This window comes from Amblyomma americanum, chromosome 3 (genome assembly GCF_052857255.1).
Source record: "Amblyomma americanum isolate KBUSLIRL-KWMA chromosome 3, ASM5285725v1, whole genome shotgun sequence".
Lineage (NCBI taxonomy): Eukaryota > Metazoa > Arthropoda > Arachnida > Ixodida > Ixodidae > Amblyomma > Amblyomma americanum.
This window is the reverse complement of record NC_135499.1, coordinates 127,661,567-127,679,272: the sequence shown is the minus strand read 5'-3', so window position 1 is coordinate 127,679,272 and position 17,706 is coordinate 127,661,567. Positions and strand designations below refer to the sequence as shown.

Genomic DNA, 17,706 nt, shown 5'->3' with positions numbered 1-17,706 from the left:
ACTTTTTTTCCCTTCTACTCACACCCCCGAATGTTCCCTCTGTGGGGCCCCGAGAGCCACATTCGACCACATTATGTTCATGTGCCGACAACTTCAACCACCTGCCCAATGGGCCGTCGCGGACTCGGAGATTGGGGATGGAGGTCGTGGTCTCTTCCGACCCGGCCTCGCAACTGAGGTTGGTGCAGTGGGTGGAGAAGGTCGCCATTAGACACGGTCTGTTGGCCACCACCCACGACCAGGAACCAGCTCACCACTGAAATTGTAAACTATAAGGGCTCCGCCAATAATAACGTTTTTCACCACCACCACCGCTCCGATAGTACACCGAAGCCGCTTTTGCAGCAAGCCCGTACGCGCACATAGAACGTACCCATGAAGGCGCATGTGTTTCCTCGGAGCAGACACCGCATCTGATTTCCACGGTGCATGATGCAAACTCGTCCTCCATAGCGGTACGAACAGGGAGCACAGAAAACTAATTCGTCGTGAAGTGAGCAGAGCTGCCATGTTTCTCGCCGTGAAAAGGGCAGCCTTGGGATGTCGATGTCCTCACCATTTATGACCCCTGCTCATAAAAGGAAACCAAAGGAACTTTGAATCAGGCCACTGTGAGACCTCAGATCGAGAATCCGTTGCCCACGAGCTTACCTTAAGGGATGCCAGAAGGGGAGCGCAAGCCAGACGACCGCAAAAAAAAAACGAGACCTTGTGTCGTCGACTTCCTTCCCTCTTTGTGGTCGTTTGGTTTGCGCTTCGCTTTTGAGATGAATAACGTACAACTCGACCGACCCGCCATCTCGCTCCAGTACCTTAAGAGACCATGATGGCAGTCTTTAAAGCGCAGACGGGGTTTGCCTTCACAGAGGCTGAGGTGGCGAAGCGGCGTTGTTGGTACCGTGTTTTTCCAAAAGTAAAGAGCACGAGGTCGCTTGGCATGCATATACATATAACAGAGTCTTACAGCACCCCAAGACCAAAAGGACCTTAACGATAAAGACAAAGGTTCTCCTTACGTTACACATATATAGAGCTTAAGGGGTGCCATAAGCGATTCGCTACACGCATAAGAAACAACCCTGTAGCTTGGTCGCTTTTGGCAAAGCAGGTATATCATTTTTTTAATGCGTTCGCATTAGAAACCGTATTAGCAGAAAAAGTGTCCGGTGTTGCCCAGGGTTTGAAGCCTCGGAGAGAGGAGGGAAGAGTAATAGGGAGGAGGTAAGAGGGGGCGAATATGTAGGAGGCGACAGGTGGCGAGTGGGAAACCATGGTCCCCAATCACAGGCGAGGTGTGGGGAGAGTGGCGAGGGGCTATTGCGTGGCGCACTGTGATTGCTGTATTGAATGAGGCAAGAGGAGAGGGGTTGCGGCATGTCATACGATGTTGATGGTCTGGATCACGCCACCAGCCGCCGTCAGGAGGGAATACTAATGCTAGTGCGTACTCTGCCGATTAAATCATATTGATCATCCGGGGTTTTCGTTGTCTCTTGCTTTCTTAGTGCCAAAATAATGTTTGTCATTCACGACAAAGCCCGTTATACACATGCGCACGGGCAGGGATTCTTTCTTCTTAAGTATTTTTCTTAGTCCCAAAATAATTTGTCCTTCATGACACTGTAATATACTAAAAATTACGCCGCTCGCATGACACGGAAACAGCACAACGGAAAACCCCATGTACTACTGCATGCTTGCAACATTGCTCTATTTTTATTTCTCTTTTCTTCCAAAAGTGTAGTGCAGTGTGCAAAGCCAATTGTAGTTGTTTCCTTTCAGAAAATGTAGTTTCCAGAAAGATGGAGAGTACTAAAAGAGTGCTAAGCGTGATTGTCACAGTATGCGGCAGTATAGTGATGAACAAACGAACGATGCAGTCGCCACGTAAACACCGCGCAGATGGCGATGGACGGGCTCCTTATTACCCTTTTCCTTAACGGGAAGAAATTTTTACTTACCAAACATTGGTACGCAACACCAATAAAAATACGAAAGCCAAGACTGAGCAAGGGTGGTCGTAATAATTTATTTTAGATAGGTTATAGTCCCACTTGACGTACACACGACGTCACCATCATATTAATATGGCCACGCTCGTGAACATTTCTGCTGCACGGGCTGGACCAGAAACGGAAGCATTACGTGCACCACGGGCATGGCTAGAGAAACTTTATAAAACCTAAATATTTGCATCTTGCAACTGTCACTTCTCCTCATTGTTTTTCTTTCACAGCAGCATTAAAATCACGGCCATGCTAGACAGCGTTAGTGAGCACTGACGGAAGATTTTGAATTCAAAGTATCTGTCGAGTTCTCTTTAACATTTAACATTTAACAGCATATTGTAAGGCGTAGAAATTAGGTAACGTACTTTTGTATAATTTTTTAAACTCTGTGGGAAGATCGCCCGCAACTGCAGCTTGCTACACAAGCATCAAGCTGACGAAATGGAACTCAGTGACATATACGAGCTTCAGTGGCGTTAAGCTTGAATATTGCTGACGTCAGAAGTCAAGCTGTTCGCAGTGGTTCGTCCACGGCGCTGGTACGTAGGCTTGCGTGCCCGTGCTTATGCACTAGAGGTTTGAGAGCTTGGGCGAACAGTTTGTGTCTCCACAGTACCAGATGATGCCATGGAATTCGCGCTGATGTAAGTTGTGATGCAATTATTATTGATCACGTGCTGAAGTAAATTAGACCTTATATTCTGACTGCCGTGGGAACAGCAGCTCTTGAACATTGATACAAACTCCAAGCTCGAAAATCTCCTGTCAGTGCTCCTCTAAAGCGGGAACAGAGAGAAGTGTGGACTCGTAGCAGGCGGAAAGTGGAACAACACGCACGCTTTGACCCCATCTTGGGCCCACTGCATGTACGGCTGTACGCGTGAACCTGAAAATATATAATTTTATGACTTTGCCAGTAACACTTTCATAACAGCAGTAACATGTATTATACCTTACACACACTGTGCACGAAACATACTTGGTCAGTTTTTAACAATGGCAGTGCTGGATGGCACTGCATGTGCATGTTATATACGGCGAGTACAATGTCACAAACTCTCTTTCATTTCTTTGAATTATAACACTTGCACATTTTGTACGCACATAAATACGCAGCCTAAAAGCAGTCTCGTTTCCACTCCGTTATTTTTTTTTATTTGGCAGGAGCACCTCTTCTCCTCGTAATCTCATATACGCAAGCTTTTCCAGCCGGTCTCATTAACTTCGGACGTACATATAATCGCGCCAACTTTGTTCATGTGAACTGTGTAGAGAGATATGTGTATATAGTGTACGCCTAAATGCTATATATCCACTCACACGTAGAAAGCGTTAACATTCGCAGGGATCACAGTTAATCTTGGGGTTTGCGTGCAATGCGGTGAACACTGGATATGTGAGCATTTGTGACGAAGGCCTCGTTTCCATCATGTTTTCAGGCCCTCGTAATGCCGCCACGACGGACCACAAAGAGTTAGAAATCAAGCGCCTGTTGCAGCTTCTAGACCTCGTTGACACACAATTCGCTGAAGTGTGAAAACAAAACATTCACCTTCGCGGTTGGTACAACGCGTTCAAGGCTTTTGCGACATCTCAAGACAAAGTTCACTCTTCACTTAAAACCGAGCGCTTTCTCATTTTTCTCCCTCTAGCCGCCGCGGTGGCTGAGTTGTTATGGCGCTCGGCTGCCGGACCGAAAGACGCGGGTTCGATCCCGGCCGCGGCGGTCGAATTTCGATGGAGGCGAAATTCTAGAGGCCCGTGTGCTGTGCGATGTCAGTGCACGTTAAAGAACCCCAGGTGGTCGAAATTTCCGGAGCCCTTCACTACGGCGTTTCTCATAGCCTGAGTCGCTTTGGGACGTTAAACCACCCTAAATCAAATTAAATCAAATCAAATTTTTCTCCCTCTATCTTATTGAGGCAGCAGCGACAACTTTCGTCTTGCTTGAAATTGTGAGTTTGTAATGAGGCGAAGAAAAATAAGTGGTCCTTCTCTCATTTTTATTTGTTATGTTTTATTCTATACGGGGCCTCTGTGTGGCTCTGCACGCCTTATTTTGATAGAGACGCGATCCCAGATCCCAGCGCACTAGGCTGAGAACACGCCACAACCCGGCCAGTTTTCGTGCTCTTATTGACGAAGCGACAAAGAGAATCGACTCATGGCTGCAGCAGCAGATTGAGAAGAGTGCGTAGCAAACAAGGTGCTAATTTTAGTCCGAGGACATGAATAGACAGTCTGCCGGCGAATAATAATAATAATAATTATAATAATTGGTTTTGGGGGAAAGGAAATGGCGCAGTATCTGTCTCACATATCGGCGGACACCTGAACCGCGCCGTAAGGAAAGGGATAAAGGACGGACTGATAGAAGAAAGAAAGAAAGAGGTGGCGTAGTGGAGGGCTCCGGAATGGACTTGATGACAATGAACAGGTGTTTCCAGTCTTGACTTCCCCGCCGCGGTGGCTCAGTGGTCAGGGCGCTCGACTACTGATCCGGAGTTCCCGGGTTCGAACCCGACCGCGGCGGCTGCGTTTTTATGGAGGAAAAACGCTTAGGCGCCCGTGTGCTGTGCGATGTCAGTGCACGTTAAAGATCCCCAGGTGGTCGAAATTATTCCGGAGCCCTCCACTACGGCACCTATTCTTCCTTTCTTCTTTCACTCCCTCCTTTATCCCTTCCCTTACGGCGCGGTTCAGGTGTCCAAAGATATATGAGACAGATACTGCGCCATTTCCTCCCCCCCCCCCCCAAAAAAAAAACAATTATTAGTCTTGACTAAAGTTAGTGAGAAGCCGCCACCGTAGCACATGAAACAAGAAAAAAAAGAAGACAAAGAGGAAGGAAGAAAGTAAAAGGAAAAAAAACGAGCGAAAGAGGAGACAGGAAGCGTGGGAGAGCTCCTCTTAGTGGGGGTTTTCCTACCGTATGTGTGCATGTATGCGAGTTGCGTGAAAGCGCAGAGGGCGCGCATACATTCGCTCATCAACCTAGAGCGTGGCACGACGCCACGGTGTCACTTGCGTTTCCGCTTGCCTTTATGTATCCTTTCTTTCAATTTTCTGCACAGAACTCTCGCGTCGAGCTCGTGTCATATATTCCGAAGGCTATGAACTGCACAGCGTCGTATATCGAAACATACACGCGTGCAGCATGCTAAAAAAAAAGACGGCGTGGTAGCTATATACGATGAGTTTCTTTTTGACGGCCCACAACAAAGGACGGCTACTATTCGCACCAATGACAGAAAACCGCGGGACACATGCTAAGCATGTGCCAATTTGCTTTGTTCTGAAGAAAAGCAGGCTAAGAGACCGGAATAAATGCGTTTCGTGAAAAGATGACAAGGGTAACGTTGACAGCGGCTACGAAATTTGCATTCATGACGAAACGATGATACTGGCTTTTGAGCAGAATTTGTGATATTGCTGCACCAAACTGAGCCCACTTAATTAGTTGTACTAAACACTTTAAAACTGAGCATATTACGCTCGTGTCAGTGTAGTGTTGAGAAAAGCGCGCAGAATCCGGGCCCCACTTTTTCTTCGTATTCGCCACTGGTTAGTCGCTGCAACGAAAAATATGCCGCAAAAGTCGTCGTCATTGGCGATCTTCTGGTGGCCAAAGGCAATGACGGTGCACATTTAGTTCTGACTGACATTATCGCGAAGTTTAGTTATGTTTTTCCTTGTTTCGTTCATCGCTGTCGGCAAGTAGCCCTACAAAACTATGCAGGTGGATCCACAAATTCACTTCCATTAGGAAACATTCAGCGAGACCTTTTGAATTGTATGCGTCAAGTCCTTCTGCATCTCATGGCTTCCAATTATGATCTTTGGTTGTGAAAAGCTAAAAGCTGGAATTTTGTAAAAAACAAGAGCTATTCTTTATGTGCGTTTTTTACTTGTATTAAAAACAGGCAGCCTTGCTGCCAGACGGCATGGTTTTGTCAGGAACGTGAAGTTGTTATATTCAAGCCTCTTTGCGCACAATGTGAATGCATTCCTCTTTTCCTGTTGGTGACGTGGACACCATCCGGTACGCACAGCGCTGAGAGTTGTTTTGTCAAGCTTCCATCCTTCCTAGTCTCTTCTCCGGCCCAACCACGCTACCCTGCAGCACAGCAGCCGGTCATGCTAGCCACCCGTAACAAATGGTGGTGCCATCGGTGGGAGAGAAGCCAGTTATAACATCTGGTGGCAGCGGTGGGATGCTGCTACCCGGATCGCAACAGCATAATCAGTAGGATTTCGGTATACTGTAGATGCAGACCTCGTGCACTAGGCTTGCAAGCAGTCTGTTCAAGTCTGCTCCACCGACGCCACTCCTGGTGAGGAAGGTCATACATTTTCTCGAAATAAAATTGAGTACATATACAACTTGGCAACGTCCCATAGTGCCCTTCTTGCATGTGGAAAGTTTGCGTACAGCGAAGAACGGCCGACGTCACCCAAGTCGTTCGCCACCATTACGGCACGAAATTTATGCCGGCCAAGGTTGCTACGATGAATCCTTATCTTTACAGACGGCACCTATTCTAGCCTTTTTAGAAAGGTTTGCATTTTTCTTTCCAGAAAAAATGTTGTGTCTGACATATAACTACTGATGCTTCAAAGAATCTAGGAAGAACTAGATTTCTAGCATCATGTTTAGGAGACAGCAACCACAGCTTGAAGATGACGGTATATAAAAGGACAACTCGTCTGGAGAACCACTAAACATATCACAAGAAAAAACGATATCGAAAATTCAGTATTGCTTTGCATTTCACTAAATAAAGTCACTGTTGTCATAAAGCCAGCATGAACGACGCCTGCACACCCTCTCAAGAAGCAATGACAAACAGATCTTGTGCTACAATAACAAAACACTTGTTGGCGTCTTCTAAACACGTCGGATGCGTATTTTGCCGCAGTGGGACCCTTCAATGCTTACCTCCTGCTACACGGCACGGGCCGCCTGCAATGCAAATCGTGCATTCGAGGCTCCCCATAAAGAAACCAGAGAGATTGGGATAACATGCAGCGCGTTTAGCCCACCGTCTGTCCTTCGCAGTGGTAACTTTGAACGATAGACAACGAATACGGGCAACATTTTGCAACTGCTGTACGCCTTTGTTTCCGGACTCTAAAGAGACGGAAGATAGAACGCGAAGGTTAAGCCTTTGTCTCTCACAATTTTCTTTGTGTGCGTGTGTGCATGTCAAACTCTCATAACACCACTCTTGTGTGCCCGGGGTCACCATTCCCGCGATACCATTAGCGTTCTGACATTACGGTTCGTACACACGTTCCCACAATTAGAACACGAAGCAATATTTGAAGCCCTTCTTCGCATCGACCGACACCGGAGCCGACAGAGCGAACTATGCGCTGAGCGTACACTTTCTTCCTCTCTGTGGTCGTTCCCGTTGGCAGATAAGCTCCCTAGAAGGCGGAGAAGTTGAGGTCATGCTGTGCGAAGATCTGCTCGAACCGGGCCGGTACGATGGCCTTGCGGTAGCACCGGGGTACGCGCATGTGCGACTCGAGCCCGATGTCCTGGGCCATCGCCACGGCGTCCGGGTTGCAGTCGACCACCATCATGGTGAGGCTGACGCGCGTCAGCGGGTTTCCGTCCACGAGGGCGCGCAGGAGCACGTCGGCAACCTGGCGGTCCTCGCAGTACATGGGGCCCATCATGGCTCCGCCCAGGATGTTGGTGCCGATCTTTCCGAAGCCGCAGACCACCTCGCTACCGTCGGGCCGCCGCCGAACCACGGCGCGAGCAAAGCCGTCCGTGTCGTACACCGTGTAGGTGACCGCTTTCTCGCGGTTGTAGCAGTGCACCAGGGCATCGTACGCGATCACCTGCGCCGGCGAACCGTGGGAAGAAAATTGGTTATGAGCAAACGAAAGACGAGCACTAAGTGTCTCACTATTGGGGAATACCTCAACTGCGTCGTGAGGGAAGGGATGAAGGAAGGAATGAGAGAAGGTTTGGTTTGGTTTATGGGGTATAACGTCCCAAAGAGACTCGTGCTATGAGGGACGCCGTAGTGGAGGGCTCCGGTAATTTCGACCACCTGGGGCTCTTTAACGTGCACTGACATCGCACAGTACACGGACCTCTATCATTTCGCCTCCATCCAAATGCGACCGCTGTTGCCGGGAACCGCTCCCGCTTCCTCGCATTCAGCGGCCAAATGCCATAACCACTGAACCACTGCGGCGAGTTGAAATGGTATAGGGGGGGACATCGATTATCAGACGCTTTTGAGCAGTAGCGGAAATCGTCAGACTAGCTGGAATAGCTCAGCGCAGGTCCCATTTCTGGGGTTAATAATGAAACGGAGCTACACTGCATGGCGGTTTACTTGCAGTTATAATTTTTCCCTCTTGTAGAACAGCGATAGAAAGAGCGGCGACGACTCGAGCGTCCTGTGCATCAATGCGGCCATAGAGCCCTTCGCTGTCGCTTGATACATATTGTTCTGATTTTCTGCAAACGGCGACTGCTATTCCGGGTTCTCTAAAGTGACGCTATAGGCGAGTACAAATGAATTCCTTAATTGCGTATTTCTCGTCGCATTCTCACTGCGGGAGCCAAGGGCTGCTACGACGCAGAAATGCGCAAAGCACAACCGTCATCAAATGATGGCCAGTTACGTCTTCAAGGCAGTGCGGCGAATTAAAACAAAGCCTGTCTAACTTAACTGAGCGTGCACAAAAAAAAGAATAACAAAAAGCACGGACAGCTGGCCAGAAGCTATGGAGGCCTGAGTATGACAGACAAAACTGGAACCTTCGCACGCACCAATACCTTACTCTGGTTGCACTTGCTGCCAGGAAATGAATCATTATTATCTAGGTCCCTCTATGTTGTTGGTGGTACAAATAGGTTGTTCGCAAAGAGCAAAATGTTTATACGACCCCCTTTTGTGTTATAGGACGGCACCAGAAAACATAGGAACCAGTAATATTTTTTGTTATTAACCGCGACCCTTCCATCAGCAATCCGCATTGACGAGACAAAACGAAGACTACCTTTAGAACGTTCTATTGGGTATGATGAGGCAGGAGTCATAAGTAGGGAATTGAAGGAAATTCGAGGGGGCACATAAGCTCCGCCTTAAAGGTATGACGCGACAGCCTCAATGAGTTAGTGCCCATGTATGCGCAATTGGCCATTGTGTTCTTAACATTCTTGGGTCTCTGGGAATCCCCAACAACTCCCAGTGCACTTGTGCAGTGGTTAAGCGATGCGCCATCGCCCCTGCAGGGGGCTGTTTCAAACACAGCCCCCAGTGGAGCTTTTGACACCCAGTTTGTTCTTCCCGAGCAGCCGCTCGTGAGCAATAGTTAATTAAACTGCCACCTGCCATGATGGGAAGTTTACTTACAATACGATGGGCAGGTTTAGGCGACGGCACAACGTCACGTGACCTAGGCGGTCCGCCTGCCGCCGCCGGGTTTTCCGCTGAACAGCACTGTTAGCGTTGTCGAGTTAAAACAGGTCCCTACGTCAGACACCGCAACCTCGTTCGGACACGTCGGCTATTCCAAGCCAGTAAAAAAAAAAATTCGCAGGGACGCCTAATTACATTATTTGCTGGCAATGCTATATCATTCGAAGCTTTTGATGATTCTGCCGGACATCACTGGTGGGGCTTGAGAGACCAAAGTTGCTCTTCCCGAGCTCTTCCCGTGCAACACCTACCACCTGCCATTGTTGGCAGGTGGAAGGTGACGCCGCCTTTGATTTAGGAATTATGCTACGCTAGTTTCGTTTCCCGATCAGGATTCTAATGCTGCCGCCTTAAAAGAGTGTGTCTGTCCAATTTTCCGCCCATTCCCAGAGGGAAGGACAACCCTCCACCACCTCTCCTATATTTCCCTTTATTTGGCCTATATAGCAAAGGCCTGGATCACATGACTGATTGCACGTTCTGATTGGGAAGGAGATGAAAATAGCAATTCTTCATTTTCATTGGTCAATACGTGATGACGTGGTGCTAGATTGATTGCGAAATTTTATTTTGTCTTACCGCAGTCATGCTAATACTAATGGTGTTACTACTTCTGCTGCAAGCAGCAGCAGCTGCTGCTATTAGTATACTTTTTGTCAACACTACAAGTATAGTTGCCGCCGCGGTGGCTCAGTGGTTATGGTGCTCGGCTGCTGACCCGAAAGACGCGTGTTCGATCCCGGCAGCGGCTGTTGCATTTCGATGCAGGCGAAATGCTAGACGCCCGCGTACCGTGCGCTGTCAGTGCACGTTAAAGAACCCCAGGCGGTCGAAATTATCCGGAGCTCTCCACTTCGGCATCCCTCACAGCCTGAGTTTGTTTGGGACGTTAAACCCTATAAACCAAACCAAAGATAGTAACGTAAACTCCGCAAACCCTAGCGGACGCGGCTATGCAGCTGCAAAACTTTCCGGCGCCAGCAAACGAACCTGAATCCCTGGGTCTGCTGAATGTGAACCAGGTGCCACGACCAGCGATACACGTCACGACGGATGCTCCGTACCTGGGGAAGGAGGTCGTTGCTCACGGGCACGGCGCGTAGCTGGTCCGTGGGCTTGGCCAGCTTGTCCGTGTTGATCGCCGTGCCGCTGAAGACGAGCGTGTTCCATGTGTCGACGTGCCCGAAGCCCGCGCGGTCCCGATACTTGCTGAGGTGCTGGGGGACGGCGTTGAGACCCGCGTTGCAGTCGCCCAGCCTCCGGGCCATGGTCCGCCAGAGGCGGATTCCGATGCCATGGCCCTGGAGGTGCTTTCGCACCGCGTACATGCCCACGAAGAAGAGCGACTCGTGCTGGCGCACGCAGGCGCACGTCGCCACCACTCGACCTGCGCAGGCGGGGAGAAGACACGAGGCCATTTTCCGGCACTTGCGAACAAGAATGTCATGGCGCTGTTGGAATGCTTCCTCTCTACCTGGTGGTGGTGGGGAGCACGAGGTTCATCGATGAGGCTAGAGTTGTTTTCTGCAAAACATCTATTGGGCACAACTGCTTACTATATTAGCTATATTGAGCTTTCTGATGCGCAGGAAGCCCGAGCATTTCGTCTACTATATGCGCGTGTTACTGTATGCGCAATTACTATAATCGGTTTTCCCGTTGTATGCCGCCTCGACAACTCAGGTTTTCGGCGAAGAAATAGACAGCCCCCATCTACAGAATCGAGGGTATCTTATTTGCCTAAACTAAACCTATATCATGATTCGCAATTTTTTTAGATTCGTGTAGGCGTCAAATAGCACAGACAGGAAAAGTGTTCGATTCATGCCCTCTGGGTTAAGTACGCTTGATACCGAAGTTGTATTAACCTGGTTGCTAGAACCTTCAGTGTGAGAAACTACATCACAGGTCGAAAACCTGCTTGCGCAGCGCTACTTCCGTTATGTATTGTGTCAGACATATCATAGGCATTGCTGCTCTATATATGAGCAGGAAAGCTTACCTTCAACTCAGAGTAGCCTGCCTCTTTCTTCGCATCTGCTTTTAACGCGACAGCGTTAGTGCAGACGTTCGGTAGAAAAGTTGAGTGCGTCGTCACATTAATTCAGGATTTATCGAGAGGGTTGTGACGTCACATGTTTGCATGTACGTGGAATGAAAAGGACTAAAACTCGAGTTAAATTGTGACTATGAGGCCGCAGTATGACTGAAATGCCGTTATGTTATACAAAGATGTCAAATAATTACGCTGAAAAGAAATTGGGGAAATTGGAGCCCATCACTCTTGCGCTGCGAGTCAAACACCCTTGGCCACTAAGGCACGTTCGTTCGACTTGGTTAACGGGAGATCTTGTGAGTCATGTGGTGTATCACGTGGTCTAGTAAGTGCGTGTAATTAGAAAGAAGTATCAATTAAGAAAGTATTTATTTATATTTATTGATGCATTATAAATAACAATTAATAACCATTAGAACTATCGCGTCATGCTCTTATGCCCGAGCTTAAGTGCCTTCCAAATTTTATGCTTCAGGAACATTAAGTGCCTTTCTGGTTTAAGTTCACCATGCAACTTTCTTTTTTTTCATGGGCCTGAGTCCAGTCTCGTGCCACAAACTTTGGAAGTCCATCTTGATCTGGCGTGCCGATTCCGGGGTTCCAATTCTTGATATCATAACTGATGTGCTTTTTATCATCATCTCGACAATTGCGCAGAGTGAAAAAGAAAAATGAGAAGGGAAGCCCGCAATCGACAAAAAGTGAAGTAATAAGCCGGGCGGTATTCTCGTTCCCGAGTCGAGCACCGCACAGAACGAAGCGCACACGGAGCGAGCACCCTTTCGTGGAGGGCTTCAGCGCACTCATTTCCGCAGCCCTGGACGTCGCAGGGCTGCGGCAGCGAGGGTGAAGTGAACGCGAGGTCCGCCGGTGCTCCCCTTCAGACATGCCGCGTTCCATATTCTGCGAATTAATCTTCGACTGGGAAAAGAGGAATGGAGGCAGGACGGAAGGGAAGAGAAGAAAGGAGGGGCTCTGCATTCCTCCGCCCGAGGAGAGCCTTCAACTCAGCTCATGACAGGCAGTAAAAGAGAGCGAGAGAACATATGTATGTCGGCTGCAAAAGAAGAGAGAAAGAAAGAGATAGAGGGATGAGTGAATAAATAGAAAAAAGGCTAACTGAGGGCGCTAACTTTGTTCAGGGCTATATTGGAGCTGGCGCACGCGAGGCGAAGAACGGTGTTATTAACAGCCATGCACACGAACTGAAGGGGAAAGGGAGGAAAATTCCGAGCCTGCGCTGAGAAGGCGAACGCGCAAACTGTTGAAGCGCGCGCGTTCCTCGCGCTTCTTCTATACTTCTTCCCATATCTGCACGGGGCTAGGGCACGAGGACGGTATGGGCGGGAATATGAAGACAACGCCAACGAGGGTTCGAACCCCGCTCCCTAAGCACACGTGGCTCCCTTCCCGACCCAACCTGTCTCCTCGCTGCTCGGCTGTCCTCGTTTCGACACCGCGGCGACCCTCTGAGGAATTTGAGTCGTGCTGTCCTTCCCTACCTCTCTTTCCCATCCAGATCATTTTCCACGGCAAGCCAGCAGGCCAGCAGGTCGTGCCTCGGGAAGTCCGTATAATATATAAGGTGTATAGCGCAGGCCATCGATTCTTGCCGAGCCTTCCTTTGTGTACTCGTTGTGCACACAGAGTTGTGTGCTTGCTTTGGCTCCCCTTTTTTATTCCTTCCCTTCTATCCTGGCTTCGCTTTCGCGTTTGCTGACATTTAAAAACAGCACACTCTGCAAAAGAACCGCATCACTTCACCCGTTACCCCTCCTTCCCTCCTTTCTTTATGCCGTCTCTTTCCTTCAGCACGCCATTTAATTTAGTTCTCTCTCACGCGCGCTCTCAAGCACCGCCATTGCGCTGTTGGTGGCCTGTTCATCGTGCGGTCCCAATCTTCGGCGTGGCGCAAGCAACGACAACTGAAGGGGAAAAGGGGAAAATGGGGATGGCTGGAACTCCTTCGGGAAACCACCTTAGCCGTGCCTGGGCTCACGTTCTCTTCTCGAATTCCACCTCTTTTCCCTCTGTCTTCCCTATTCCTGCTTCCCGACGCGGCACCACACCACCGCTGTCATCTCCTCACATTGGAGCCCGCCTCCTCCTCTCCGGCTCCCTCTTGGCCTTAGGCCGCTGGGGAACCGAATTGCAGTTGACAGCTAAGCATTGCGCATGCGCGCCTGGCTGGTGCTATACGGTTCCACGCCGGCTTGTCGTCAGGCGGGACGCGGAGAGAAAGGCGCTCTTTTTCCCAACGCCGATGGCTGCTTCTTCAGTTCTCCGTGACCCAGACATACTTTGCGGTCTTGTGACTACCTGCCCGCCCTCTCTCGCTCGCTTTCGAAAATAGGGCCACCCCGAAGAGGGCCGGAGTTTTGTTTTGAAGACAGTGCTTGGTTCGGAAGGAGCTTGCGGCGCGCTTCTAATTTGACATCTTTCGGAAGGGATTTCTGTACGTTACCACAGGGTTACACAGCAGTGTTTTTCAAAGCCTAGTTACATGTTGGATGTCCAGTTACGATGGTATCCACGTGGGCCTTGGAGTGTGTGCTCACCGGAATGTCCCGTATGTGATCACATGAACGCGATAAGGAGGCGCCTTCCAGTCATCCACAAACAATGTCAAGATTAAGGCGCTCCAGCAAGTGCATTATGACTATATTTCGTATTTCTAAGAACGTCTCTCCTGCGCCTTTTCGGCGACACCATAACTTTTAATGTAAAAATTCGCAAGAAAGGGGAGGAATGGACGATCATTAAAGCGGGAAAGCAGCTGGTGACGATTATAAAAGGCCCAAACCTTCGCGCTGCGGCTTGATGGTGTTTGATGCACGTGATCTCAAGAACGACGTTTTTTAATGCTTTGCTGGACGAGCTTCCGCTGTCTGCGTTTGCTATTTTTGACCCGGTTATATAACGTTCTCTAGTTTACTGCAAATTCGAAGAAGTCACGCACAACATAAATGAAACTGTCTCGTAATGCATCATCGTTGCTGAATTGAAATGCACATACGTATGTTATCTACGGTGTTTGGAATTTAACGCGACAGCGTTAAGGAGCTCGTGTCGCAGAAAATACGGGGTCGGCGTCGGCGGCGTTGGCCGTGAGCGAAAAATGGCGCATCTCGGTGGACACCTGAACTGCGCCGTAAGGGAAGGGATTTTTCTTCCCTTACGGCGCGGTACGGGTGTCCAGCGAGAATTGTGAGACAGGCGTCATTTCTTTCCTTAAAACTAATTTTCATTTCATTTTCCTTCCCTTACTGCCCGGTTCGGGTATCCACCGAGATATGTGAGACAGGCGTCTTTTCCTTAAATTGTTCAACGGGCCACGCGTCTCGCCGAACGGGCAATGGCTTTACGTGCATTCCTTGGCAACGCTGCAACACGCTGTCACGTCTCACTCTTAAAGACGAAGCTTAAGCGTCCTCCAAATTTTTCTTGTCGGAGGAAATTGAGTTCCTCTCGGAAATGAAAAAACGGAGCGCACGCCGCGTTGCGACACGTGTAGCCGCGTCTCGGGATGCGCAGCGCTCTCGCCGCGACGTGGGTAACATGTGTATAAACTGGGTCAGTTCTGTCGTCGGCCGTGGCCCTGCTGCCTCCCTCCTGCCCCTTTCCCCTAAATTCTTCCAGCACGCTCGTCTCCCTTCGTTCTTTCCAGGTCTTCTCTTTGTTCTTTTTTAGTAACGCGTTTCCCCTTTTAATAACAATAATAATTGGTTTTTTGGGGAAAGGAAATGGCGCAGTATCTGTCTCATATATCGTTGGACACCTGAACCGCGCCGCAAGGGAAGGGATAAAGGAGGGAGTGAAAGAAGGAAGGAAGAAGAGGTGCCGTAGTGGAGGGCTCCGGAATAATTTCGACCACCTGGGGATCTTTAACGTGCACTGACATCGCACAGCACACGGGCGCCTTAGCGTTTTTCCTCCATAAAAACGCAGCCGCCACGGTCGGGTTCGAACCCGGGAACTCCGGATCAGATTTCGACGCATTTTGACGACCTCACCCCACCCCCCAGCCGCCGAGTTATGAAAGAGGGAGAGCTGGGAATTCGCGCTCGGCTTGGGTGGCGCTCGCGAAGTGAGCATGCAGCGCCAGCACACCAGCGCACCTTTGGAGAAGACGGCCAAGCCAAAAAGTTAGGGATTCGGGGAGAAAGGGAGAAACGGGAAAGCAAGGGCGCATTCATGGACGCCGCCGGCCGACACGGCTCACTGCACATGACAGAGCGGGCACTCGTTCCGCATGTGCCGTCCGCCGCCATGATTCGCGCGCATGATATATAGCGACAACGCGAAACCAAGGTCATGGGCTAGACAGGAAAGGGGCTATGCAGAGAGAGCCGCGGGGGCAGCATATTCGCTTCCGCTCAGGCTCTCTCGCTAGCACCGAGATGAAGTATACCCGAGCGAGAGACGTCTGGGCCAATTTGAGCGGTATCTGGTTGGGGCGTGATGCAAGGGCACGCGCACCGGAGGAAATAAGCGAAATAAGAATCAGGAGGAGGAGGAAACAAAAAAAAATAATGAAATAACTTTGGTGCTTAGTGTTTACAAAATCAACCCTGTTGCTTTCGGTGCCTTTCTGAGCTACCCGCCGCGGTGGCTCAGTGGTTAGGGCGCTCGACTACTGATCCGGAGTTCCCGGGTTCGAACCCGACCGCGGCGGCTGCGTTTTTATGGAGGCAAAACGCTAGGCGCCCGTGTGCTGTGCGATGTCAGTGCACGTTAAAGATCCCCAGGTGGTCGAAATTATTCCGGAGCCCTCCACTACAGCACCTCTTTCTTCCTTTCTTCTTGCAATCCCTCCTGTATCCCTTCCCTTACGGCGCGGTTCAGGTGTCCAACGATATATGAGACAGATACTGCGCCATTTCCTTTCCCCAAAAAACCAGATATTATTATTAAAAGAGGAGCTTTGGAAAAGAAGGACAGGAGATGGGGAGGAGACTGTTCGTCCGATGAATGAGAGCACGGAACCGACCCTATGCATGCAGCGTGCAGCGCCCGCGCTTTCTGCCAGAAATCTGCATAGGCGCGTTTGCGAAAACGCGGCTTTGTCGGGTTGCTTCCCCACATCCACGCTGTTTTGAAGCGCCCCTCGGAGGTCTCCATAACAGGACACGACAGAATTAAAGGAATCGAGTTGAAATGGAACGAGAACAAAATAATAATAATAATAATGAAGCCGTCCTCTCTCAACTCTGGTTACGTTAGCCCTCTCTCGAGTTCTTTCCTTTCACCATGCGGGGCTGTTTCCTGTAGCAGCAGCGAAGAAAAAAACAGCTCTGCTGATTCAATTAGACGGCGCGTCATCTCTCCCGCAGAGTAGGCCTAACTGTTGACCTTTATTTCGTGGAGGCGGCGACACCTTTCCCCTTCGGCGAAGGAAAGAGAAGGCTCTTTGTGAGCCCGGAGATGCCTCCGTGCAAATGGAGCTGCTTTTACGCCTCTCGCCGGCTGACTTTTCGTTGCATTCGCTTTTCCGCCCCACTGCGCGCGATTCAACCAAGCCACTCGCCATAAGATAAGCGTTAGAGTTGGCGCTGCTTTGAATTTGAGCTTTTTTTCTCTCTTTAGCGCGAGCAAAAAAAGGAAACGAACAGCTCTGGAAACAACAAACCGGAAATTTGTTTTGTGCAGTGCCGAGCAACAAAGCGACGAAAGAGCGAAACTAAATGTTATCGAGGCCCGGTATTTTCATTCACTCTAGCCTTCGGAAGATTATTTGAACGCGGACTGCACATAAATACTTTGAAAGCTTACTGTACGTGCGTAGACACTCTTGAAGAGCCATTTCTTTCTACTTCGTCTGCCATATATTATTTCCGAGGTTCAAAATTTTACCAAAAGTAGGCTTTTCGGGCAGTCATGTTCTTTTACTGGAAGATGATCGAACGTTTCAGAGAATAGAGTTGAAATTGCAAGAAAAGTTTTGTGTCCCTTCGACGTAATGCAGACGTATATAAGCAGATTTTTTATGCAAGTGGTACGACTGCTAAAAAGAAGTGGCAAGCTATAGCAGGTGTATACATAACAGTCGCTGAGTGAAGTTTCTTTCTTTCTTTCTTTCTTTCTTTCTTTCTTTCTTTCTTTCTTTCTTTCTTTCTTTCTTTCTTTCTTTCTTTCTTTCTTTCTTTCTTTCTTTGTTCCTTTCTTTCTTTCTTTCTTTGTTTCATTCAGG

The 17,706-nt window shown here is 49.3% G+C and overlaps 1 protein-coding gene across 1 annotated transcript in view; it reads right to left on the bottom strand.

Annotated features, from left to right (window-relative positions):
- Positions 1-2,018: 2,018 nt before the first annotated feature.
- LOC144124898 (uncharacterized) overlaps positions 2,019-17,706 on the bottom strand; it is a 31,343-nt gene continuing 15,655 nt past the window's right edge. Inside the window, exons 3-4 of the mRNA XM_077657845.1 lie at positions 10,525-10,847; positions 2,019-7,862 (exon numbers count right to left, since the gene is read on the bottom strand). Coding sequence (XP_077513971.1) covers positions 7,440-7,862; positions 10,525-10,847 — 746 coding nt within the window. The 3' untranslated portion in view covers positions 2,019-7,439. The remainder of the gene's footprint in view (positions 7,863-10,524; positions 10,848-17,706) is intronic.